We start from the raw sequence: 26,147 nt of genomic DNA, 5'->3' as shown, positions 1-26,147 counted from the left end.
GGCCACTATGATACAGTGAATGCGATGAGATTATGCAAAAGGGAAACTGGACCGATTTTCATTTTCAAAGAAGACAAAGTGAGCTGGTGTCACACTCTAGAGAGTCTTCCGTTCGCTTTATACATCCAATAAATGCTCTATTGGCAATTACCCCCTTCTGGAAGGCTATATTACTGGTTGGTTTTGTGGGGTTGAACGTCCCAAAGCGACTCAGGCTATGAGAGACACCGTAGTGGAGGACTCCGGAAATTTCAACCACCTGGGGTTCTTTAGCGTACACTGACATCGTACAGCACATGAGCGCCTTGCTTTTCGCCTCCATCAAAAAGCGGCCACCGAAGCCAGGATTCGATACCACTTCCCTGGGAACCGTAGTCGAGCGCCGTAACCATTGTGCCACCTTGGCGGGTTTATTGTTTTCATGTCACAAATGTTTGGACACTTAGCATGCTCACACCCAAGAAAAAAAAAGCAATTCCAACTGACTAAAACGCAAGTAGAACCAAATGGAATTTAAGTGCTTCCAGTTGGCTATGTGTTGAGCCCAGTTCTTTGCCTTCTTGACTCTAATACTTTTCCTGAGGGCACTTCTAATAAGACAAGCTTCTGATGAGACAAAAAAATTGATGAACAAGTTTTCTACATCCTTCAAGTTCATTTTAAAGGAAGTCTACATAAGATACTTCACTAAATGCCTGCAATTTAAACTTGCTATGACGTCGAAGTTCCTTTAGGATGTTAGACCCCATAAACCAAACCTAACCTTGCTACATGGCATCTCTACATGATAAGAAAGCAGAAACATGCTTTGTTGGCTTTTAAAATTAAGCCTCACAACCTTTTAGCAGATCTCAGCAACCATGACTATATTCTGAACTATGTAATATAAATGCAAAAACAACTGTGCCTCAAAAAGCATCACAATTTATGTTTATTTATAATTTCACTAGGATTTCCGCTTTCTGCAACTGGTCCCTAAATTTTGGATTAGGCTGTTAGCAATGCATGATGCCTATCCTCCAATTTGCATGCCAAAGTAAAGCGGGGAAAGTGCATCAAATCAACACTTAAAGGTTACCTATATGCTTTCATTATGCAGTATAACACAGTGGACAATGTAATTCTGTCACTCATAGCTTGGCAAGAATAAGCAGCTGCTTCAAAAAATTTCACATGCACACAGCCTCATGAAGCAAGACCTGAAAATACAAATGGCTAGCAACTCTCTACTTCGAAACAATAGCACTGTTCCTAGCTCATCTTGCACGTATGACATGAGACTGGGTTACATGCAGCTCATCTTACCATTCCACTGTTCCATTGTACTTATACATGCATTCCTAGCAACCTTATCCATCAAATGAGTCACACGTTCCGACTGCATGGCATCATTGACAAGCAATCATAACCAGCACGGCTCAGTAACTATCAAGTTACAAATAAAAGACGCAGTCTTTGCTTTTCAATAGACCCCTCACCTGTTCATTAGCTAATTATCGGTTTTTCTCAATCCAGAAATGAAGCTAGCTAGCGCGGACAAAGACGCAGCACACATATTTATAAGGTGTCACAGCGGTGCGGCCGAGTGCAGCGCAATGCACTGCTTTGACTTAAATGTGATACACTCATAGTCCAAACAGGCTATTTCCATGTAATTCTTGTGACTCAGTGTCAAACCAGCGAAAGGTACAGCAGTGCGCTCTGATCAGACGCTCATTGATATAAAATCCATTACAATCGAGCCTGGTACCCAACCTGCAGCCGCAACTCGTTAAAACGAAGATTTAAAACTTGCGTAAAGAAATCAAAGAAGATTTTCAACAAATTAAAGCTACGCGGCCCCACATAACTCACAGCGACAACCCGGTTGCAGCTACAATGCACTTTGAAATCTTTACTTCGTAGAAAGGACCCACCGATCACACGCTAACTGCGATGCCCGGCTCGTACCTCTGACGGCCAACAAAACTCCGGTGCGTACCCGGCTCAAACCTCGTACGCGGCCAAGCCATTCTAGAGACGAGAATGCACCAGCAAGGGCAGATGCTGGCTAGTTCGCGTCACAATACAGGAAGAAATCGTGCAAACAAACGGGCTTTCCGAAAACTTATCACACTCGCCTTCCAATGAATGAACGAGCCAACCTCCGATCGTGACGCATAAACAGAATGTGGAATGCCGCAAAATTTCTTACCTGCTAACGAATTTGTGAAGTTGTTCAACACGTAGAATGTAGGAAAAAAAAAAGGATGGGAAACTGGGGGGCTGCGGAACAGAGGCGACGCACAGCCCCAATGCACGGTCAGCTAGCGCGCGCTGCAACAATCGCTTCTGATGGCTTGCTTCAGCTCCTTTTCCTTTGCTCCTTTGCGTAAGCTCCATGTGCAGCGCAAAACGATGATGGCAAGGGCAGCAAAGAAGGGAGAAGTTTTTAAAAAGAATAAAACTTTTTGCATGCGTGTGGAAATCAAACAGCCAGAAAATATAAAATTGACAAACGTTTGAAATAATAACAAGCTAATATTTGCGTTCCATAAGTTTGTTTCAAAAGCTAGCCATTAGCCAAGAAAGCTAGCAGACGACCCGCAAGGCGACACTTAGCTCGCGCCCGTGATTCCAGCCAGAGTTATTTTCTCTTGCGGCTCTCACTAGTTAGAAAGTTTGATTTAAAATATAGCTATGAGCAGCGGCCAGTTTATGAAGTGTGCGGCATGGGCTATACTCGCTACTGAAGTGGATCATTACAGTAATTACAGTGAACTATACCTCCAAGTCTCGTACATCTACCTGTGGAGCGCTACGAAGACAAGCGAACGTGTACAAAAGCGTGCACTTGAAATTGAAACTTCGCTGCTTAAATATGTGTCTGAAATTGTCTTTAATGAAAAATTCTTGAAACTCAAAATTTTATTGAACTAGATCGTGTGTCACGCCACGCGCTACTGCCCTTTTTGTTTGTTTTGCGATTCCGTTGAGCTTGCGCAGCCATCCACAAGGGGAGAGAACGGCGCTAGCGCTCAGGAGGCGCTGGCTGCGGTCGCGTGTGGAATGTGGTGTCAACAAAAGTTTGAAAGTTTTTTCTCGATCGTTTTTATAAACGCGACGCGATAATATCATACCTGGAAGCGCTTGGGGACTGCTGTGTGCTGTGGCAAGTGTCCGTCAACGGAGCACTTCTTTGGCGATGGCATCGAGTTGGTGGCTGCTTGTCTCAGCAGTAGCGACGGTTATGAGTTGCTTCTTGGCGTCGGGTGAGCACGCGATTTGTTCTCCTTCAGAACTCGTAATCATTGCCACATCCCTGGATTTCGAGGTAAACGACTGTTTAGAGGCGTCTGTCTAGACATCTACTGGACTGCTTGCCGCAAGTCGCCACAAAGACGCGACTTGCAGGCACGCGGAACCGACGCTTATCCATAACTGGTCACACCCTCTTCTGTCTAGGCCTCAGATACACTGATCGATCCAAAATATCTCTGCGGAACGTAAAGGCCACGTCATGTGGAAGTGGCCTTTACGTCTACTTATGGAGGTATTTGGAGCGGATTTTGACTGGCCTCAAGCTCGCTGTAAGCCCTGTCTCATGTTCTGAGTTGTAACTGTCGCTGGACGTTGTAGGCCGCGCGGCTCGCAGTATTCCTGTTTTCAAAAGGTGCCGGCGCCTCACTAGACCGTAGCGCAGCATTATTATGGTGCGGTGCCAGATGCAGCTTTAAGGACGCGGTTACGATGCAAATGCTTGTTCGTTTTTCATTGGGTCACAAATGGTAGAGCGCCGGCCATCGCCTCGGGTACGCTTCGTGTCACACGGGTGAGTGACGCGGGCGTCACCAAACAAAGGGCGGCGACCTCCTGCCGATTTGCTCGCTACAAAGCGACGCGTTCCGGCCGGGTATGTGGCTGAGAGCATGGTGGCCTGCTTGATTCTGCTTTGGTAGTTTTGACTTGCCAGTGCTGAGGTTCATCACGTTTGCTACCGTGAACGCGAGGGGATCGCAAACTCCACTATAAACATTGGTGCACCCGGCAAATTTTTTTGTGATGTTGCTGCGCTTTCGCATTCTAATGTGCTTGTTTCATATTTTCATTTCACGTGTGCGAGGAGGAGGTTTAAGATAGCCTAGACCTCCTCCTCTCTTTCCAGAAGTGAGGGATAGGGGCTAGTTGGTATGACATGACTACAAAACAAAACTGAACTGGGGACAACACAGGTGTCTTGTCCTCTGCTCGGTTTTATGTTTTGTACTCAGTTCTTTACTTGCGGTTTAGTGTCCGGCCACGTGGAACTTCCACATTGGGGAAATTCACAGCACGCATTCTAATGTGCTTGTTTCATATTTTCATTTCACCTGTGCGAGGAGGAGGTTTAAGATAGCCTAGACCTCCTCCTCTCTTTCCAGGAGTGAGGGATGAGGGGCTAGTTGGTATGACATGATTACAAAACAAAACTGAGCTGGGGACAACACAGATGTCTTGTCCTCTGCTCGGTTTTATGTTTTGTACTCACTTCTTTACTTGCGGCTTAGTGTCTGGCCACATGGAACTTCCACATTGGGGAAATTCACAGCACAGGTTCTTTTGACACTGCATGGTATTTTGCTTCTTTTTTTATGTGTTGCCTAGAGCAGTTGCACGAGCCTTTGGCATTGTCAGTGCTTTAGTCAGGTTGCATTATGGCACTAATTTTTGCAGAATGCAGCAGCAGTAGAGAAAGAACTTAATTTCTTTTTGCAACTTGGGCATGGAGTCCAGGATTGAGAAGTGCAGTGCACAAGGAATTTAATTGCCCACACAATCACTGAATGCGTGCTGTGAGAATAGTCTGTTCTTGCACTGGTTCCATGATCAGGAAACTTTTTAAAGTTGACTTACTTTTGTATTGATACTACATTATTTTATTTTTATTATTATTATTTTTACAGCAGAAAGCACAAAACACACACTGGCTATAGTGTCTGTTTTGCTCTTTTCGCTGACATTGTCTTCTGTGTACTTATCGAGAGAAATGGGCTGTGTGCAAGCTTTGGTTCATGAGCGGAGGATGATTGTGTTTGACTGAATTCCAGTGGAGGCCATCTATTGTCATCAGTGTGACTCTAACCAGCATCTGCACTGCTCGGAGCAATGGGACCATAGCAGCAGCCCAGAGCCAGCAAGCTGTGATCACCTGTTTGAGGCCAGCTACTGCGTCAAGGCCACAGGCATGTATGAGGGTGAGTTGGGATCAGTCAAATGGTTACATTTGCGTTTCATTAGCCCCCTCTTTCTTGTTGATGGTAGAAGTGATTGCTAGTGCACCTACAGTTCAATCTCACAGGTGGTTTGCAGCACCCTGGAAGTGAGGGTGATCAGAGCCAGTCGGAATGATGTGTGCCGGTCACCCGTGACTGGTGGCTCCGTTTGGAAGCTTTACCGGGAGCTTATAATTTACAATTAATTTTTAAAAAGTGCTGCTGATCGTTTGCAACTGATTTGGGTGACACAGCTCCGCACCACACGCAAACCTCCCCCATGATGTCATTGGAGCTTGCGGAGCATGCCCACTCATTGAATGCTTCCAAGTTACACGGGCATGACAGGCATCACGACTTTTCTTCTTTTTTTTTTCTTATGCGCCGGCACCGGTTGATTTAAGGGGCAGAGAGGGAAAATCATTTTTGATCGCCCATATGTTTGGTGCTGGTGAAGATAGCTTAAATATTTTTGCGTTGCAGGGACGATCGATTGGATACTTATTGCTTATGAAAGCAAACAGCTTTTCGTGGGCCCTTCAACCAGTAAATGAAACGCTTGTGCTTTCCAAAGAAAACGGCAAGACTATCCAATTATCGCAATGAACATATTTTTTAACTATAGCTCATTGTGCAAGTGTTTGAGGGGCTATTTGCTAGGCTTTGATTGCACTGGAGAGTTGTAGGTTTCAAAGTGCTGCCAACAATTTTTGAGATGGAGTATAAGTATAGTGCAGTTGGGTTCTCCAAATGTAACTAATGTGCTGATACGACTGATATGCTGCTCTTAATAATGTAATTTTCTGTTTAGTTTTGTGTATGCGACACGTCCGACCTTTGTGAATGCAATATAGTCCGAGGTATTTCTAGAAATGTATGTAAGAAGCAGGTTACATACCTTTTGCATTCTTGCTGTCATGAAAAGATGGCAGTGAGAAGGAAAACTTTTGCTTTGGAGGTTGTAGCCTTTCAGAATTGTTGTCGTATTCCCCCATCACATTAATTGTAAAATTTAATCTCATTTGAATGAAATGAGATCCAGTACATCAAGTGCCGACTGCCCTCATTCAGTGCTACATGGTGAAGGTTTTCATCGGAGGCTGATGTTCTTGCTAATCAATGGATAAAAATGTGACAGTGAGAGTAAAAAAAGTATGCATGCAGTGATTGAAGGTGTAATTTAATGCTGTGTAATACATCGAGGCCTTTTCCAAATCAATTTGAAGGAAATAATTCAATTTTATGTGTCTGAGTTAGTACCGATCCATTGGAAGCCGAGGTAAACTTGGGGAGTGAAGCAAGCAGCACACAATAACTGGGCACTAAGGCCAACAGTATTGTGCACTGCTCGCTGGCCCTGAATAGGACACCAGCTAGACGAGTGCTTTATTCTGTTGCACAACTCGACCAACAGTGTGGTAGACATAAACAAGGAACAAGGCTGTGTTGCTAGACGAGGTGGAAGAACACATGTGACTGAGACTGCCGCATGTACTCATGTCTAATATTAGACAGTGTTGTCAGCGGTACCATCAGCACATCATGCGGGACCTACTAGTTAGTGCAGAGGCAGCTTCAATGTTTGAACCTCGATGGGTATCGATTTTGTTAAAGGGCGACATGGCTGTTACTGCTAATATTCCAATTTTTGACCAAATTTGATAAAACCCGCTATTCTGATTCAGTTTCTTGCACCGATCTCAAATATACAACTATTTTTCCAATTGACCAATTAGTTCAAAAAATAAAATATTAATTGTTTGTTGGTTGTGGAAACAGCTAGAAAATAACTACACTACAAAAAACACATGGACACTTTGCTAGGTATTAGAAAGCCTAATGAATGCAATGTTATACTCGGGGACACTTTTTCTTGGCAATGGGTGCAAAGGTAGGGAGGTGAGGCGTCTTTAAACGTGTCACTCCGCCGTGTAGTTCTACCGCGTGGCTTTCAGTTTGCATAGACGTTGCTGATCATTTCCTTCGTTTGCTTCGACAACCAGCGTCTCTTGAGCTTGACTCGAATCTTGTCTGGTAAAAACGCTTCCTACCCTTTCGGAGTGGATGACCAGAACAACCGGAACGACCCGAACAGGCAGCTGTCTCCATCTTGTCTGCAAAGTTGGGGCATCTCGAAAACCCGCGACTGACATCAGACGAGAAAACCCGGTGGAACCAAGAAAAGTGTTTTAGGTATAACAGCTTCGTTTCGGAAAATTGGTTTCGTAATAAAAAATATACCGTACATAACTAGCGCTATGATTTCAATTTGTTTTTTGTAGAAATTGATCATGGGGGTGACTAGGGACTATATTCAGTTGCGCAGGAAGATGATGCGATTCGGCTCCGTAGCTTTGGCTCCATTGCCAAGAAAAACTGTCCCCGAGTATAGGAGCACTTTTTTGATATAACAAATATAAGCGGTGTTATAGCAGTTCAAAGTTTTTCAGTTTTGCTCTAAATCAGACAGTGGGGCACCCACATTTAGAACAATGAACTTTGCTGTTTGCGATGGCAGTAAGGCCTTTCTATGGGCTTTCAAATTGTGCAGCCTAGTTTTGCTGTTGTGGTAGATGCTCATGAAAACCTTGTGTGTTCCTGATAGGGGAAACCAAGCAAGCTATTTATTGGCTCAAAGTCCTGACCCCCCCCCCTTTTGCACTTGAATTCATACATTCCTCAATCTCCGCCCTTCTTTGGATCTTTTACTGTGGGATTAATTCACTTTGTAATTGCTTATAGCAAATTATATCTCAGATAGTGGTTAGGGCGCTCGACTGCTGTGCCCAAGGATGCAGGATGGAATCCCGGCCGCGGCAGCCGCTTTTCGATGGAAGCGAAAAGCAAGGTGTCCGTCTGCTATGTGATGGCAGTGCACATTAAAGATCCCCAGTTAGTCAAAATTTCAGGAGCTCTCCACTACAGTGTCCATAGCCTGAGCCACTTTGGGATGTTAAACCCCATAAACCAAACCAGACAGGAATGGCAACTAAAAAGGGAGAAAAACAATTCGGAACTTACTTGGTTCCTTCATCAGGTGTGACTTTGGGGCAAGTTGCAGTTTTGCCTTTTTATCTTTTTAAACAGCGCCTCAATTAGTCATCCGCCAGGTCACAATGTAGCCTGTGGATGTAAGGGAGGGGGGCAATCTTGGGGTCTGGTTTTCATTCCCCGATATCCACAGAATGTGCCATGGTTGCAGCAAGAGTCTCATTCGTGGGCTTGTCTCTGTGTCCAGCACAGTATATCTTTCTTGAAGACAGTCCTGTGGTCAAATGTCTCAGTGTTCGGCTACCATGCTAGAGTCTTTCATTTGTTCTCTGACATCCACCTTGTGCTGTGTCATCCTTTCAAACAAGGCGTTGGTTTCGCCAATATGTCTTATATTGACAAAGCCGAAAACTTCTCATTTAAGTTCGATAGTCTGTTATAGGACTATAGCATCTAAATTTAACTTCGTGCTTTATTAATCTGCAATGTTTACGCAGATCACATCATGGTGTTTGCTATGGGTGCTAAAGATTTGTAATTGATTTACTTCTCTCATGCTGTTTCGTTTGCACCAACCAAATGCTACAACATGTGAAGGACAAATGCAGCTGACAGTTAACTAAATAAATAAGCTAAAAATCATTTTGTGCAAAAACCAGTGGCTGTTTTGTTCATGCTTAGACAAAGACTGCACTTTGATTCCACCCTTTACTATCTGAATGAATTCTCACTACCAGTAGTAAAGTACCACCACTAATTTTTGGGCATAACATTTGCAAACAACTCACATTCCTTCCTCATATAAGCATCGAAGTTTCTGAACGTACTATATTTATGCGATTGTAAGTCAACCTGGTTTTTCTATTTCTAAAAAACCGAAGTGGAGGGGCCGACTTACAATCAAAGCTAAAGCATGGGACTGTCAATGTTTTTTTTTTTTTTCTTCTGTCACCCGATTAGAGAGATCAGCTTACGTTTGAATCGACTTACAACCCCGTAAATATAGTGTACTCAAAGTCCTTTCATTGAAGCACTGCGGTATGATAGAACATGTCTTTTACCCATCTGTTGCTTTGTTGCATACCCTTGGCTAGGTTATGGGGGTGCATACAGTAGAACCCCGCTATTTGCGATTCCAGCAATCCATGCAGCACCTGGCTGCAAAACCATGCAACGTGCCAAAGAGGTTCAGTAGCAGACACCTCTTGCTTGCACTGTGGAAACCTGCTAGCAAAGCACTCGTAGTACTGCGAAAAAGGAAAAAAACAACGGCAAATCGATTCCGCAGCGTGTGTCAGCACAGTGGCACATCCTTTCATGCATTTTCTTCGTGCTGCAGCGATCGGCGCCAGAGAATCGGTGCATTTCCAATCTCCACAGAACGCATTGAAAGTGCCGGCGACAATATATACATAGTCTCGTCAGTCTTTGTTGTACGATTTCTTTCCTAGTATCAACTGCCTTCTACTAACCTTTCTGAGGCACGGAACATCTACGGATAAGTACGAGTTAACAATACGTACTACACAACTTGACTTCTCACGTCACATACAAAATTCAATCGGCGCATGTATAAACGACTCCTAGTTTGTGACAGCTTGATCATAGTGCTTTTTAAGTTCGTTTTACTAAGTACGTCATCATCAAATGCACGTAAGGGAGCAGTCTACGACGATCGGCTTAATTCTTCGCCGCGTCAAGCATGCGTCTCGAGATCTGCAGGCCACACAGTGCGTGACACTTCCGTCGACCTTGTACCACGCATGCTATGAGAATTGGGTTCGTTGTGTGATCGCGCTCACATATGCGGCCGCTCACTTTTCGCGTTGCAGCTTATCACCCTTGAATAAGATCCCAGAATCGGTATAGTTTTGTCGGCGACAGGTGACGACCGTGCGGAAAACTGATCTAGCCGGCACCTTGTTTTTTTTTGTTGTTGTTGTTGTTGTTTTTTTAAAGATATTCTCAAATAAGCCTGTAATTTGCCGGCGACAAAGCTCGCTTGCAGGGCACTCATTTGGTCAAGTGCTTGCAATGCATGCGCATCACACCTCTCCAATTAACAGAGCAGCAGTCCTCAAGCCAAAGGATTTTCGTTTCAGCCGCGAAATGAACCCGTCACGCCATCATTAAAGACCGAAAGGCATTTAAAATGCCTCAAAATGATTTATTACCACAGTCAGAAACTATATGATAGCATTTCACAGCAATTCATTCTTTAATAGCACTGTAATTAGCTTATTACTATATTAATCAAACAATTAAGGGGTCGTTCAATTAACTCAAAATTATACTGAAATCAACAGCTTATCTATGCTGGCACTCAAAATGAAACTTAGATGAGCTCATCTTTTGAGCTCAAGTTCTTGATGTCCGTACACACTTGCCTTTCATCCGTCCTGGCCCAATGAAGTTTAGTTCTAGGATATTCCATACATGTGATATATGCTGAAGTAAATGTGGAGTAAAAATTTCACAGTAAGAAAAGGATATCAGTAAAACAAATGAATGATTTTACAGATATATCCAAACATCGCATTGTCAAATGCAGCATAAATGACCCCCGTGAATAAGTGAAAGTGAATACAGATTGGCCGTACAGAACTGATGCACACAACCTTCCTTGCATATACGTAGTGAGTGCTTTCTTGGACACCTAGCGATTAATTGCAAGAATGATTTGCGGCTGCTTTAAATGCCGAGACTCCTAAGACAGCTGTCAAGTGGAGCTTGGTAGGATGAGGCCCATCAGCTGTACGAGAAAGCCGATGCACTAATCAGTTTTTCTTGTTCAATGACACACTATTAAAGGTGATGGCTTTCTGCACAGCAGCTAATATTTAATTAATTCCACAGCTTCTTGAGAATGTTTTTCGACTTGTGCAGTACACGCGAGTATTGCAAATGTGCATAAGCACTCACTACATAACTGGGTTAGAATAAGGGAATGGGAAGAATAAAGGGAAGATGTACACACATTCAAAGAAAACCAAGTAAGGGTTGCAATGAGCATTCAATTTCACCTTTATTCAACATTTTTACAGAAAAATGCAGGGAATGGGAATAGAAAGATGCTCTGCGGCAAGCTTGACTCAGTTTACAGTCGACTTGGCCTCAGTTCACAAGCAAACATTTCAACAAAAGGGTATGTCTTCACCTGGGCCAAAGAGAAGTCTTGTTGAAATTTTTGCTTCCGAACTAGGCTCCCCCTCAACCCTTGTTTGTTTTTCTTTGATACTAGATGACCAAGACTTCCATCTGTCACTTTTCGAATGCTCTATTTTCACACTGCTGAATACAAGGTTAAAGGCACATAATCTGGCACAAGCATTATATGTCATTTGTGTCCTGCACCTGATATCAGATTTCTTGTTCTTTTTGCTGCAGAGCATTACTAAACGTTTACACCCAGCCACACATGCTGTTGCATCCTCCTAATTGCTAAATAAGCCACTCAGTCTCGGCAACAAGTTAACTCAGAAAGGTGTCACAAACTACTTTCAGTAAAATGCACCCTTGTGTTAACAAAGCACTATTGCATCAATGTCTAAATAGTAGCGACATACTGTACCTGAATACATGCCTGCGCTCGATATAGAGTTCTGCTGAAAAGTATTGCTATCTGCACCTTTCTCACATTTCCAGTTGACACCTTTTTGAAGCCAAGTAGGCAACAGCAGCAAGTGTGGCATTGTTCGAGTTATGTGCAACTATAAATGGCTGTCAGGTAAAGAAAGAACATAAGATATGGCAGCCATGTATCATAAAGCATAAGTATGCATTATTAGCTGCTCTGCAATGCAGCTTACATGAAAGGCAAAACTACTTACCACATACAGACAAGGTAATCACCACAGCCTTTCGTTGGAACATAGCGTTTCTACAGTCAGTGAAGCCAGACTTTATGCTTTCACTTGGGGTTAACACATGAGTAATATGTATCAGTGTTTAATTTTTGGAGCAATTTTTTCCTGCTACAACTCCGGCAATGCAGGGATCAGCTTGCAGTGAGCAGGAACTGTGTTATTTTCTCATGAAAACGCACACTCGGACAATACATGATTTATTTTTATTACAAATCAGGGAATGATACACTAGTTTTCTCCCTAAAAGCTTTGCACTGTTCTTCTGTGTCCTAATCTTTTAACAGCTATAACAAATGCATAAAGTGGACCTGTCCTCATTTATAGAGGAATACAGGAAGAGGAAGGAATGGAGGAAGACGTCAATAGAGGAAGTTGCTGAGGCAGGTGCTGGAGGCATGCATTTGTATGTGAGTGGCAGACCTGCAGAATCCCTACTGCACAACAGTAACATACATATTAACTGACGAAATATTACTGCACTCACCAAAGTATTGTGTTTCAAATGAATGCCAATCTCCATCGACAGTAGCCATGCAACACTTATGAGAATCCAAGCACAAGGAAATGTCAAGAGAAGGAAATACAGTGTAAGAACTTCAATCAAGCAAATCTTTGCTGGGCTTAACAAAACCAACCACAAAAAAAAAAAAAAAATAAAGGAATTAAGCTAAGTATCTGAACGATATATGAAATATGGAAGAGGTTGGCAATAAACTGATGGGTTTGTATAAAGACACATGAAGCCTGCTCGTCACCATAAATCATTTGTAAGTTAAGAAACCAAGCTTAAGACCATCAGCTACAATGTGTGAGGTACGTGAGGCACTAGAAAATGTTTAACTGAAAAATTGTCACTGTATGTCCTACAGATTTAAACCTTAAGTGGAGTGGGGCTTTAATGTACAAAATTATGAAGTATTTACAATCATAAATAAGCACAATACTGAGTTCCAAGGAGGCTAGTTTGCGAACTATTTTACTGAAGATCCAGTGCCCGAATAAATATTTTTACCTCCTCCCAGTGTCGACTAAGAATGCCCGAAAGCTTTTGGGAAGGAACTGTGACAATTTGTGCTTGGTACACTATTACAACCAAGTCTTTAGATGTCTAGGATGCAGCACCGTCATAGCGTATGTTTACACAAGTCTTTAGATGTCTAGCATGCAGCACCGTCATAGCATATTTTTACACAATCTAGAAGACAAAGAGCCCGAAGAGATGTGGACTGATGTTCGTGATATAATACAAGAAGTTGCTACTAAGGTAGTTCCAAAGCAAAAGAAATGCAAAAAAGCAAACTGGTTATCTGAAGAGGCTTTGCAAATAGCTGAGGAAAGGAGGATGGCAAAAGGTATGGGGGAAAGAGAAAGATACAAGGTTCTCAATGCGGATTTTCAGAAAATAGCAAGGAGAGATAAGAATGCCTTCTTGAACATACAGTGTCAAGCAGTTGAGGACAACAGCCAATTAAGGAACACAAGAGCTCTGTATAAGACAATCAAAGATATCAAAGGAAGCTTCTGTGCTAAGCTGGGCGTGATAGAGGACAAACGAGGCAAGGACCTCACTGAAGCCTCAGAGATAAAGAAGAGGTGGCAGGAATACACAGAAGAACTGTACAAGAAGGACCCGGATGTGCAAACCCAACATAGGACGGTTGTGATTACTGATCTCGAGCCGGGCATCCTGAAGAGTGAAGTTGAATGGGCCTTAGCCAGCCTTGCTAAGAACAAAGCTAGCGGAATTGATGGTATTCCAGCTGAGTTGCTTCAAAACCTCAACCGCGACGCTGTTAACACACTGCATACATTATGTCAAAAGATTTGGACAACCCTGCAGTGGCCACAGGATTGGAGGAGGTCAGTTTACATCCCCATTCCAAAGAAAGGCAGTGCCAAAGATTGTTCCAACTACCGCACGATCGCGCTTATTTCGCATGCTAGCAAGGTGATGTTAAAAATCCTGCAAGGTAGGCTGCAGCAGTATGTGGATCGGGAGCTTCCGGACGTGCAAGCTGGGTTTCGCAAAAGCAGAGGAACTAGAGACTAAATTGCCAACCTTCGCTGGATCATGGAAAAAGCAAGAGAGTTCCAGAAACCCATTTACCTCTGCTTTATTGATTATGCGAAAGCGTTTGACTGCGTAGATCACAGCAGATTGTGGCAAGCTCTCCAAGAGATGGGAGTTCCAATTCACCTCATCTGTCTCCTCAGGAACCTTTATGAAGGGCAAGAGGCCACAGTCAGAACTGGGCATGGTCTTACTGATTGGTTTCCGATTGAGAAAAGGGTGAGGCAAGGCTGCATACTGTCGCCTTGCCTATTTAACCTATATGCAGAGTGCATCATGAGGAAGGCCGGTCTGGACGAGTCTTCAGCTGGAGTGAAGATCGCTGGAAAACGCATCAACAACCTTAGATATGCGGATGATACCACTTTAATGGCAGAAAGTGAAGTGGATCTCAAGAGACTTCTGATGCGCGTACAAGAAGAGAGTGAGAAGTTTGGGCTTAAACTGAACATTAAAAAGACGAAGATCATGGCGTCTTGCCCTATCAAGTCCTGGAGCATCAATGGACAAGAAGTGGAAGCTGTGACAGATTTTCTGTTCTTGGGCGCCAAGATTACCTCGGAAGGAGACTGCAGCCATGAAATTAGGAGACGCCTGCTTCTGGGAAAGAGAGCAATGGTTAGCCTTGACCGCCTAGTAAAGAGCAGAGACATTAGTCTGCCAACCAAGATCCGTATAACCCGTGCTATGGTCTTTCCAGTTGTAATGTATGGATGCGAGAGTTGGACTGTGAAAAAGGCTGACCGCCGAAGAATCGACGCGTTTGAATTGTGGTGCTGGCGAAGACTCTTGAGAGTTCCTTGGACTGCCAGAAGATCAAATCAGTCGATATTGTCGACCATAAACCCTGACTGCTCATTGGAGGGTCAAATTCTAAAGTTAAAGCTCAGCTACTTTGGTCATCTGATGAGAAGAGAGGAGTCGCTGGAGAAAGATTTGATGTTGGGAAAGGTTGAGGGTCGCCGGAGAAGGGGTAGGCAGCGAACGCGATGGTTAGATGGCATTCTCGAGGCATTGCAGATGAAGCTATGTGATGTTAAGAAGATAGTGAGAGACCGGAAAGCGTGGCGTGACATGGTCCATAGGGTCACGAAGAGTCGGACACGACTGAACGCCTGAACTGAACTGAACTGAACAATAAACAACACTGCAAAAGACAAAGCAGACTCTTTTAGATGGAGTTCAGACGAGTTGTGTCACCTACCTACCATTCCAGTGTTCCATAATTGAATTTAATTTACCAGTTCATGGGCACTGCACCCAGAGGTAGGAAACTAGAGTAACGTGATGCCTATCTTGTGTACCTCAACTCAGTGTTTTTATTTGTAGCCATTTTTTATGAAAATAATACGAAATTTTCTTTTCGCATTCAAGCAATCGTGGCTAGATTACAGATAGGTTTACTTTTAAGATTTGAGTAAGCAGTGGATAAATCTCTTATCAAAATTTTGCATGAAATGTGTTTGCACAGGCTGCTTTTCAGCTGCACTGTTAAAAAACAATCGGAACAATGAAAAATTCTAGCAGTAAATGAAAGAGCACTATGGTTCATAGAAATTGTATAATGATAAAACTTTGGTGAAGAAAGCCTCTGCAAACAGCGTACAAATAGAATAACTTCATACGGAAGTTAGCAACTGAAATTGAAGAAAAAAAATGACTCAAATTCTTTTACCAAAGATATGTAACATCTTAAGAAACGTGTTTAAAACAACACATTAAAAATAACAATCGTATGCTGCTGCACAGTGGCTCTTCTTGTACCATGGGCAAGTGGCTCTTCTTGTACCATGCTCGAGTTATTAGCCTCGAAAATGTGACTGTTCCTTAAACAGAATTTTTTTTCTCTCCTGAAATATCTTCCTAGTGGTACTTTGCAGTTTATAGAGAACAGGTTAATTATCATGTAACCAGAAAAGCTCCAAACTCAGAAGCTGGGGCCACAAAAAATAAAATGAAATAAAGAACTCTCTCTCTTGCCACCCATCCTAAACCAGCAGTGCCATGCTCCCTTAACTTGAAACCAGCCCTGTTCAAAAGTAATGGGTGAGATAACATTTCAGACATGTTATGGTCCAAATGATTTAGGGACACCGATTTAGGCATCCAAATGATAAAGGTACACACATCCAGGGCGTGTGCCTTGCCACAACTGGTCACTATACTGTGTAGAGGTCACAGTAGGGGAGTCAAAGGTGCTATAATAACTCCATTTTCACTTCAGTTGTTAAATCACTATGCTGGTGCAGGCATCAAAACAGCAAGACGAAATTGAGGCTGACGAACCATGCAGGACAACGGAAAGCACAGTATTATGATTCACTTTTCTGTCTCACTTTTTAGCGATTTCCGTAGCGCTTTTTGTTTTTTTTTTAACCCTGTAACTGCGTTGGAAGTACCTCGTCGAAAGGTGGACACAAGCCAGACGGGCGAGCAGCGTGTGAATAACACACAATATTTTATATATATAACAAGCTTCTCGGTCACAGACTCTCTGCGAGAGCGAAAATTCCTGAGGACCTCGTTAGAGAACGAGTTTATGGTATCCGATAGTGTAGACTTAGGTACATACGTGAAAGAGGCGATGCAGCACACAGACTTTTCGAAGGCATCACTTATCACGCTCGCACTCTCGAGGAAAGCAAATGCATACGTGCACGACACAGGCAGTCTGTGTGGTGACATAACACGTAAACGCAAGACACCTGTGTGATGAAATTTACACCGAGCAATGCAAGCGGAGCCATCAATCATGAAAGAATTGTTGCACTAGTTCAGTGAAATACACTGGTAATCTAAACGCATTGTTGTGCACAAGGCAAATCCAGTGAAAAATCACATTTTTTTTATAATCACGATGACCCTTCTCACCACGAATAGCTTCATGTTATCCTCTGAAACGAAAAAATGCTGTAGAAAAAAAAGGGGGTTTTACAGCTGATCGCTGTCAAAGAGCGGCAACAAGCGCAACGACCTGAGGCTCGGACGATGAACACTGCGGCTTTCCATTCACGCTGAATAACGGCGAAATCGTTGCAGTCCTTACCTGTAGCATATGTAAACACACTGCTGTGCCAACATGCTTCCGTCTCTCAGAAGCATCGGCGACAAACACGTCACTTTTCTCCGCGGTAGATTTCGTAAACACGTTCGTCAGCTGATCAAGATTTCTTGAGGATCTTCAGCGACGCCGGCACCTGAGCTTCGGTCTGAGAGTCCCAGATGCACTTGGAGCATGTCAGAATGAAGCGTGAACCGTCACAAGTGCGACCACTTTTCACAAAACCCTGCAAATTTAATCACAAACAAGGAACAGCAATCATTTTTAGGGACCAGTTACGTGGGGACCTCAATATTGCCGCCATATTGCCCAGTGTGGCCAGACTTCGCAGCACCCCCTTTCGTTAGAGTTGCGAATAGTAAAGTGAAGCTGAAATCCCAGTTTGTCTTTTGTGGAGGACTGTACATTTCTCTCCCCTATTATAGTAAAGGCATTTTGTATAAAATTCGGTTATAGTAAAGTGCGTCTGCCTACGGCGACGTGCATCCGACGAAATGACATCACTACACGCTTGCTATTGCCAGGCAAAAGAAAACTTCTTTTTTTTTAAGATAGCTTTATCATTAGACTCGCCAGCTCTGAGGGGCAGCCAACTTTACATGGGCCTTGTTGCCGTGAGGCAAAGAATGTCGAGCGTAGGAAAAAAAAAAGTAAAGCTGTCTACAAACGTGGAAAGGAGGTGGTGCAGTCCATTCAGAAAGTGAGGGTAAAAGTGCAGCAAGAAGTAGGGAAGGAAGAAACGGCCAAAAATTCTTAGCTCTAGGCAGCGCAGAGTATGCAGTTTTGCTATGCTCGATTTCACGCGCTTTTCTAAATGACAAACAGCGGAGGACGATGCTGTGCTCATGCAAGGCTTTGGTTTTGACACGAAATCAAACTCATTTGCATCCATATCCACGTTGCATTTATGCTAAAGCGGTAAACTCACAAAATGTAAACAAAAAAAAAATTTGTAACTGGAAAGAAAAAAAAAGGCAGTTGCAGTAAGAGACAGTAAAAGAATGATAAAGTTTCTTTTGGAGTTTTTTTTTTTTTTTAGTGTCTTTTTTTTTTTCATAAAGGAACAAGTAGCCATTTAATTAGCAGACAGCATCTTCAAGGGGCTGTCATCAAAGACCCTGATATAGTAAAGGTATTTGCTGGTCGGTGTGACTTTTCTATACGGGAATTCTACAGTAGCCTGTGGGCCTAAAATGGTCATACCTAAAATGGCTGGATCCAGGGCGTAACTTGGGTTTGGGTCTCGTAGCTGGTGCACATAGAACCCCTCCCATAAATCACCTGTGTGCAGAAACAAATTGTAAGCTTCCCTCGAAGACAGAACCACGCGTAATTGCACGCTCATATGGCCTCAAAATGTGGCCCCTTCCAAAGCATCTCTGCTACCCGCCCTGTAGAAAGTGCACCTCCAAAACATTGTTCAGCAATACCCTAAACCCCAAGACTTTTGCTACTCCTTTTGAAGATACTGTATCTACTTGCATAATGAACCCACCCTCATCTTTGTCATGGAGGATTTGCTTTCTTTTTGCCCTATGTTCTCGCCTGTCACGTCCCTCAGTTTTGTGGCATTGTGCAGTTCGCAACACAGACTTGCGTGCGCATATAATGGTGTGTTCACCTCTTGGTGAAAGCTCCAGTGGGAATGATGTGCTGAGCGAACTTGGCAGAGTGCCAAGACATGGTGCCCTTGACGGGAGTGCTGGTGGCCTTGACATGCTCAGCGCGCTGCCAGCGTTAAAGCATGCATGACTGACATTGTACGCTAAGCCTGGCGTTCAGCATTAACCTTACCTTTTCACAAATGGCTTTGCAAATCTTTTTAAGCTGGTGTGCATCCTTTTCTTCCATTCAGTTTCAGTAAATTACTGCTATTACTATTACTAATATTTGCTTTCAATATTGGCTTGGTTTGTGGTGGGGATATCATATGGTTTGCAATGAACCGCCAATATGTTTGGGGGATTCATGTGATAGTTATTGGTATGTAATGACGTCTTCTCTCGATTTTAACTGCAATAAATCGTATAGGGCTAGCCACACCTTTTCTTTTGTAGTTGTATTCATAGTGTGCAGGAGCAGAGGCCAGCTTTCAGGCAAGGTTATTATTCTCTTGGAGGGTCTTGCATACATTATACAAAGCTGTACCCCCTTTGAAACTCGCTGTGGGAGTTTTTTTTTTTTTTCTGTCCCCATTGTTGATTGAAGGCTTTCAAGAAAATCAGTGGCCAGTTGACTGATGATACAGTTTTTTTATGACCCGTGTAACTACTGACTAGTTAGTGCACCTCAGTGAGCAGTTACATAGCAACTGCAGGATAAGGTGCATTCTTTGACTGATTACAAGTTCACATAGCAAGTGTGGGACAGGGAGCATTCCTTGACTGATTGCAAGCGTTTCTGCGCATTTTTTTTGTGGCTGTTGCAGGTCGCATCGGCACATTTCGGTTCTGCTCGTCACGTGATCGAGGCCATTACTGTGATTACGTGCAACGGCCCGGAGACGACCGGGAGTATCGAGCCTGCATCTACACGTGCACCGGTGATGGCTGCAATGCCTCAGTCGCACTTGAGCCCTGGACTGGCAGCATAGCCCTGCTGCTGCTCATAGTCATTGCCAGAGCAGCTGTGGTTCTCTGAGCGAGAGCACTGCTGTCCAAGGTGCTTGTGTTTGTGTGTGTAGTGCAGTGACAGCTGACTTCGTGCAACTGTGGCCGATTCCGCAGTCTGTAGCTGAGCCACTTTTCAAGCCACTGCGTCTGCACCTCGTGGAGTCAGAAAGTGCAGCCCACATCAAAAAGTGACTAAAGTCGCTGCGTGTTACACGATTCGAGGCTGGCTGCCCCGGAAGACCTTCCTTTCTTTGGGCCATTTGGTTGCGCTTTGTGGCATTGATGTGGGTGTGCTTTCTTCTTTCCCGGGAAGCTTGTCATATTTTGTATTCTCTGTAGGTTCTGTGCAACACTCATAGAGGTAATTTTGTCTGCACAGCAAAAACCCTTTCGCTATGGGTGCCAGAGATCAGAATAGGGCTGTGTGCCTTTTCTGCATACGCCTTTCTTCCCTGTGTTGCTGCGGCCATAAAATGACTGAATGCAGCCCTGCCAAGCTATGGCATTGCAGTCACTAAGTGAAACTATGCTTTGCTAAGCAGCCTGCAGGTGTGCTCAGCTCCTGCTCCTAGGGCGGGTCGTACTGCCATGGTAAAGGGGGTTTTGCTGTTCACAGCTTCACAAAGGGTCTATTATGACTACCCTGTGGAAAGTTTTGTGCCGTGTGGAAAATTTTGTGCCCCAGCACTGATGCTCAGAGTAGGGTTACATTTATGAGCTCAATCTTTGAAAGGGGAGTGCTGTGTTGAAAAGGTATTGCATCATCAAAGAAGCAAAGATCCGTCCATAGCTTATGGACGCATGCCTTCCCCCACCTCCCCAAGACACACAAATGACATCAAATCTCAAAGTTGATTATGCATTGTTGGGTGTCAGCTGCATTTGTTCAGAAACATTGAATACTTACTTCGCATTCTGAAGTTGTGAATTATGCAGTCAGATCTTTTGTTTGGCTTTGAAATAATGTGTTCTTAATTATTTCTACAAAAATAGATGTTTTAATACGGGACTTTTTTTTTCTTTTTTTTTTTTTTTTTGCTTTCAAACTATAGCACAGAATCTCAACTGTTTGCAACATTGTATGCCAGGTGCATTACTTTTTTTTTCCAGAAACCAGGAGGGAATATTTCGAGCTCCTGTAATTTTTCTGCTAATGTAGTTCGATTTTTTTTTCTGTCCAACCTTTCTAAAAGCTTTGCGCTAGGAAGAGCTTTTGCAGAATGTTTTATACTTTGGGCAGTGTAAGTGCATTTTGCTGATCCCCTTCTTGACATCTTAATGGCCCGATCATTTCACTGCCAAGACAAGTGGTATCAAGCATCAGTGAGAAAGTTTCAGTAAACTCTAAGTAAAAGTTCAGTAAAAGTTTCAGCCGTGCTCTCACAACTGCAGCACCTGTTCACAGAGCTGGTATTTTTTCTTTGTGTGTGTGTTTCGTGTGCAGACATTTAACTTCCTCGTTTTGATTAGGACATGCCATCAGCATTCACTAGTTGAATTATTTGGAGCTGCCTTAAACCAAAAAGTACCGCTCTTCGTGCTCCTCGCTCTTAGTGAAAGCCTAGTATCATCCAGGAATCTTTTGTGCATGTGATCAGTAAGTCGGGCAAAAATGGGCTTGTTTAGCTCCTTTGCTGGATTTTGGTGACAGCACCCACACTTATATAGTGCTTTTGTCAGTAAACTTATAGTGGAGTATTTGAAGAGGGCGCCCCGCCGACTACTGTACCCAGGGACGCGGAATCAAATCCTGGCGGCAACAGTTGCTTTTCGATGGAGGCAAAAAGCTAGGCGCTCGTGTGCTGTGCAATGTCAGTGCAATTTTAAAAAACTCCAGGTGGTGGAAATTTCTGGAGCCCTCCACTACGGCGTCTCTCATAGCCTATAAGTCACTTTGGGATGTTAAACTCGTAAACCAAACAAAACCTGTTTGAAAAATGCCTCGTTAATAATAAATAATTTCAGAGGTAGTCCCAAGGAACTTTGGAGTAGGGTTTTGGCTTGTTGTCATGCATGATAGTGAAAAGTTTGTGCAGAACATCAGAGCTGGGGAAATCAACAAACATGACTCTCACATACCCAGTTCTGCCTTATTTCGGCACGTCTGCATAATGCCATGTGTCACCTTTCAGCTTGCTGCTTGTGTACCACCAGGTAGGACAAAAATGAGTCATTGCAAAATGACCAAATAACAGGGTTGACCTTATTATCTTTTTGGAACCTTCACACACTAGACTGGCCCATGAATTCCTGGCCACATATTGATATTTACCTACCATTTTGGTACCCAATGATGTCTTATTGAGGAAATTTTCATTTTCTAGAATTTTTCAGCATGCAATTTGTCAAAAATGGAATGTTTATGAACTTAACAGAATGGCTATTCTTGGCCCTGGTGTCATTGAAGGAGGGTGAATGGCATTTGTTTTTCTGAAAGTTATATTCATGCAGTCACTCGTATAAAAAATTAGATGGCTACATGAAGATCTATTTTTTTTACTAATATCGGCTCTACTTTTCATGCGTTCGTGCTTTTTGGCATGATCAGAAATGATGCAGGAGGAGGTGTGCGGCAGGGATGAGTTTTACTTTTTCTCACATTCTTTGCTTGTTTAGCACCGAGCATGATTGATTATTTTTTGCATTTTCTAAACTTAACTAGTGACAGTGACTGAACTAAAACTTTTTTGCAATGGCAGTAATGATAATTGTACTATTGCATCAATTTTTTGCACGATGACATCGGTGCTCGGTGGTTAGTGTCGCAGAAGTGAAGCTGTGAAATGTGTAAAATTGTTTGATTTTCAGGAGGAGGTGTGCGGCAGGGATGAGTTTTACTTTTTCTCACATTCTTTGCTTGTTTAGCACCTAGCATGATTGATTATTTTTTGCATTTTCTAAACTTAACTAGTGACAGTGACTGAACTAAAACTTTTTTGCAATGGCAGTAATGATAATTGTACTATTGCATCAATTTTTTGCACGATGACATCGGTGCTCGGTGGTTAGTGTCGCAGAAGTGAAGCTGTGAAATGTGTAAAATTGTTTGATTTTCATCTAAGGAGATGCTAGAAGGAACTAATAAAGTGAGCATTATATTATGTTAAATAGGAATACTGAGGATGTTTCTTTTGTGTGAAAGCTGTGGGTGTTGTCAAAACTGCTAACTTCATTTGCACTTGTAATCATTATTTGCCCTCAAAACATCAAGATGATTATTTTTATGATTGAATCACCCCTGATTATGTTATTTCAATGATGTGTGTCCAGTGAAGTTCTTAGGTTCAAAGGTGTGATTTTTGAAGAGCAGGAATACTAGAAACCAATTGCAGTACAGAAAAAAAATGAAAAAGAAAGCTCCAGCAGCTCTGGCTCTGTTTCGGTCAAGCTGGATTGGACGTAAAGCAAACAGCAGCAGTATGTGCTACTTGTGTCTATGTTGACCTGCGGCTCAACAATGCTCTGCGGCTCGCAAAGTTTGTTTTCAAAATGCAGCTCCATTGTAATGACAAGCAAATAAAGAAACTTTACACTGTTTGGTAGTACTCTTGGTGCATATGAGACAGGGACTTCGAGGTAGGTGAAGAATTCACACAAATAGAAGTCTGGAACGGTTTGCCTGCATTCAGTGCTTAGCAGATGTAGTGGATGCATTGGCAATGATTGACGCTGCACTTTGAAAATAAGAGCGCAGATAGTGTCAATCATTGCCAATGCATCCACTACATTTGCTGAGCACTGAATGCAGACGAGCCCTTCCAGACTTATATTTGTGTGAATTCTTCACCTACCTCTTTGCCAAATAGAAACACTTTATCATGACATCGCCTGAACTGTGCATATACAAATAGCTTTCGATACCGTTTTGGTCAAATGAACAGTCCGCTTTGTGACAACTGTGGTTCGGTTGAAACTGTGCAACATATCCTGCTTGAGTTTCCTGCATACGCTGACAAACGTGCATACTATGAGCATAGCATGGAAAAGCTCTCCCCAGTGTCTTTAACAATAGCCATTGTTTTAGGTTCCTTAGCCTTGCCTAGGCAACAGAGACTCTCAATGAACTTTTTATTTACGTGTTTAAAAGAAATTGGAATGGAAATTGGTGGCGCAGTGGTTACGGCGCTTGGCTACTGTTCTTAAGGATGCGGGATGGAATCCCGGCCTCGGCGGCTGGTTTTCGATGGAGGCGAAAAGCAAGGCGCCCGTGTGCTGCGAGATGTCAGTGCACGTTAAAGAACCCCAGGTTGTCGAAATTCCCGGAGTCTTCCACTACGGCATCTCTCATAGCCCGAGTCACTTTGGGTAAACCCACAAACCACACCAAACCAGAAAAAGCAGGTGATGGAGTTGACCATATGTCAAACTTTGCCAGGAACTTCTTGAATATGGTCTGCCCACTACGGTGGTATACACATAGCGTCGGTCGTAGTTAGTGGCAGGGTCTTCAGTCAAAACCTGCCACTATATAATGGGGCCTTTGAAGTAGAGATGCCCACTATATCCCCCGCCTATATGTTTATGTTAGTGTTGAGCGACCCTCGACACACGATTGAAGGGGAGGTTAAGCAGCACCACCGCCGCTGCAACAACTGCTACGTGTGCAGCTAGCCGGACACTGGGACAGCACTCAAGCGCCTGAAAGAGTACTGCAGTGATCTGGGGATAAGATAAGAGTGATCCCATCATGTCGCCGTACCGCTGCCTTGAAATGCAGCTCGCAATGTATGGCGACTACCTCATTGTCGAGCCCGAAAAATGGGTTCGCGAGAACGAATTGAGAGACCACCGGGTGCACCGTGCACTGCATGGAAGTGATTCGGAACTTGTGGAACGCGGTAATGATCCTGGGGCTAGCTTTCACCAATGCGCTGCTGCGTCTTCAGTCAATTACCCGGAAGTTCGTTGAGTGGAGCCAACGCGAGATGGGGAGGCAGGCTCTTGTCGCCCATCGAACGACATCCAACGAGGCGATGCAGGGGGACATCGAGTGGTTTTCTTCCGATTCCCGAGAGGCAGTGGCGAAGCTTGGCTTTGAAACTTGGTCCTGGAACCTTGCATGGTCAAGAGCGTTGGGAGACCCGCGGGTAGGACGCACAATACTTCCTGTACTCCGGAGTGTCCCCACCCCAAGACAGCAGAAAGTAATCTGCAGTTAAAACTTTACCTGGCTACCAAAATATAAAGCTAACCATCGGGTTAAATTATGAGCTCCAGGATATCGATGCCGCTATTGTTTGGAATATCCAAATATCGAAAGCTGATTTCATTTGCGCTTGTGGTTGCACGACGAGAGAATGCAGCGCGAACAGACGGGGACGAACACAAAAATGGAGGGCAGGCACCCAACTACCAAAGAATTATTGAGAGCAACGAGCAGCTTTTGTTGGTAGTTCAGCGCATGTCCTGTTATTTGATTTCGTCCTTGCCTTTTCATGCTGAGAAGCCAACCCTCCGCATACATTTTTACAGCTCCGTATTGAAATAAAGGCGCCAATTTTCGAAGCTCGTGCTGGGGTGCTATGGGAATTAAAAGCGTTGCAGAACACTACAGAGCACGTTTTTCTGGATTGTTCAAGTGCTCAAGCCCCAGCACCTTGCTAGTAGAGTCACCATGGAGTCCCTAGAACATAGAGTTAATACAAAGACTTTGTAATAACTCTATGGCCTGTTCGAAAGTCATTCTAGGGTAACTCTATGGAACGGCTGCTCGATGGCGATTCGGCTGCTGGTGATGTACAACCGTACAACCGTACAACTCAACGCTACTTAGACTAGTCTAGTAACGTTGGTACAACCGGCAAGGTTGCAACGGTTGCAACGATCGGTGATTGAACCAATTGAACTGGCTACGGTGTAAACGATTTGATCGTGGTTATTTGTTATTGTTTTTTTTTTCTTTGCTATATAACATTTTCGTGTTCCTCAGTTGTAACAGTTATAAGACGTTTGAATCTTGCGTTTTCGCTTTCTTGTTTTGACTTTCACTACACACGGAAGCCTCCAGAGCCCCTAGCACGGATTGTTTGTTCGGGCTGCCGAAAAGTTCACCTCTTTCGCGATCTTTTTAGCGCAAGCGAACCGCTTTGTGCTGAAGCAGCTAACGCTTGTTGTAAATAGTTTTTCAAACGCTTTCGTCTGCTTTCGAGCGCAGTGAGCTGTGCCCTGAAAAGAATTTAGTGAGCAGTAACGGCAAGAAAAACTTATCTGAGGTCTGTAAGATGCTTCACGTTCAGGCATGTCACGCTCCGTTCGCGAAAAGCACCAATTTATTGGCGTCTCTGTTATCTATATTTAGTATTACACGTACGCCAA

At 43.5% G+C, this 26,147-nt stretch overlaps 2 protein-coding genes across 3 annotated transcripts in view; one reads left to right on the top strand and one right to left on the bottom strand.

Annotated features, from left to right (window-relative positions):
- LOC146183303 (N-terminal Xaa-Pro-Lys N-methyltransferase 1-B-like) overlaps positions 1-2,378 on the bottom strand; it is a 28,468-nt gene extending 26,090 nt beyond the window's left edge. The window contains exon 1 of one of the 2 annotated variants that reach the window (XM_084609106.1): positions 2,195-2,378. The gene's annotated coding sequence lies outside the window, so the exon portion shown is untranslated. Of the gene's footprint in view, positions 1-1,916; positions 2,094-2,194 lie in introns of those variants that run through there. The other variant, XM_084609107.1, reaches the window with a different exon arrangement.
- Positions 2,379-2,969: 591 nt separating this feature from the next.
- On the top strand, positions 2,970-21,010 carry LOC146183302 (UPAR/Ly6 domain-containing protein bou-like). Its single transcript, XM_084609108.1, has 3 exons — positions 2,970-3,251; positions 5,067-5,213; positions 19,649-21,010. Exons 1-3 carry the CDS (start codon positions 3,185-3,187, stop codon positions 19,858-19,860), a joined length of 426 nt encoding a protein of 141 aa, XP_084465234.1. The 5' UTR covers positions 2,970-3,184; the 3' UTR covers positions 19,861-21,010.
- The last annotated feature ends 5,137 nt before the right edge of the window (positions 21,011-26,147 follow it).

The sequence above is a fragment of the Amblyomma maculatum genome, chromosome 7 (assembly GCF_055883805.1).
Source record: "Amblyomma maculatum isolate TAMU_Amacu chromosome 7, ASM5588380v1, whole genome shotgun sequence".
Classification (NCBI taxonomy): domain Eukaryota; kingdom Metazoa; phylum Arthropoda; class Arachnida; order Ixodida; family Ixodidae; genus Amblyomma; species Amblyomma maculatum.
This window is presented reverse-complemented; position numbering and strand designations above follow the sequence as displayed.

What these genes read in the sequence shown, in the direction of transcription:
- LOC146183302 (XM_084609108.1), top strand. Translation starts at nt 3,185, where the DNA reads ATGGCATCGAGTTGGTGGCTGCTTGTCTCAGCAGTAGCGACGGTTATG. An exon ending in GAGTTGCTTCTTGGCGTCGG is followed by an intron (nt 3,252 to 5,066) that starts GTGAGCACGCGA and finishes ACTGAATTCCAG; the next exon opens with TGGAGGCCATCTATTGTCAT. An exon ending in GGCCACAGGCATGTATGAGG is followed by an intron (nt 5,214 to 19,648) that starts GTGAGTTGGGAT and finishes TGGCTGTTGCAG; the next exon opens with GTCGCATCGGCACATTTCGG.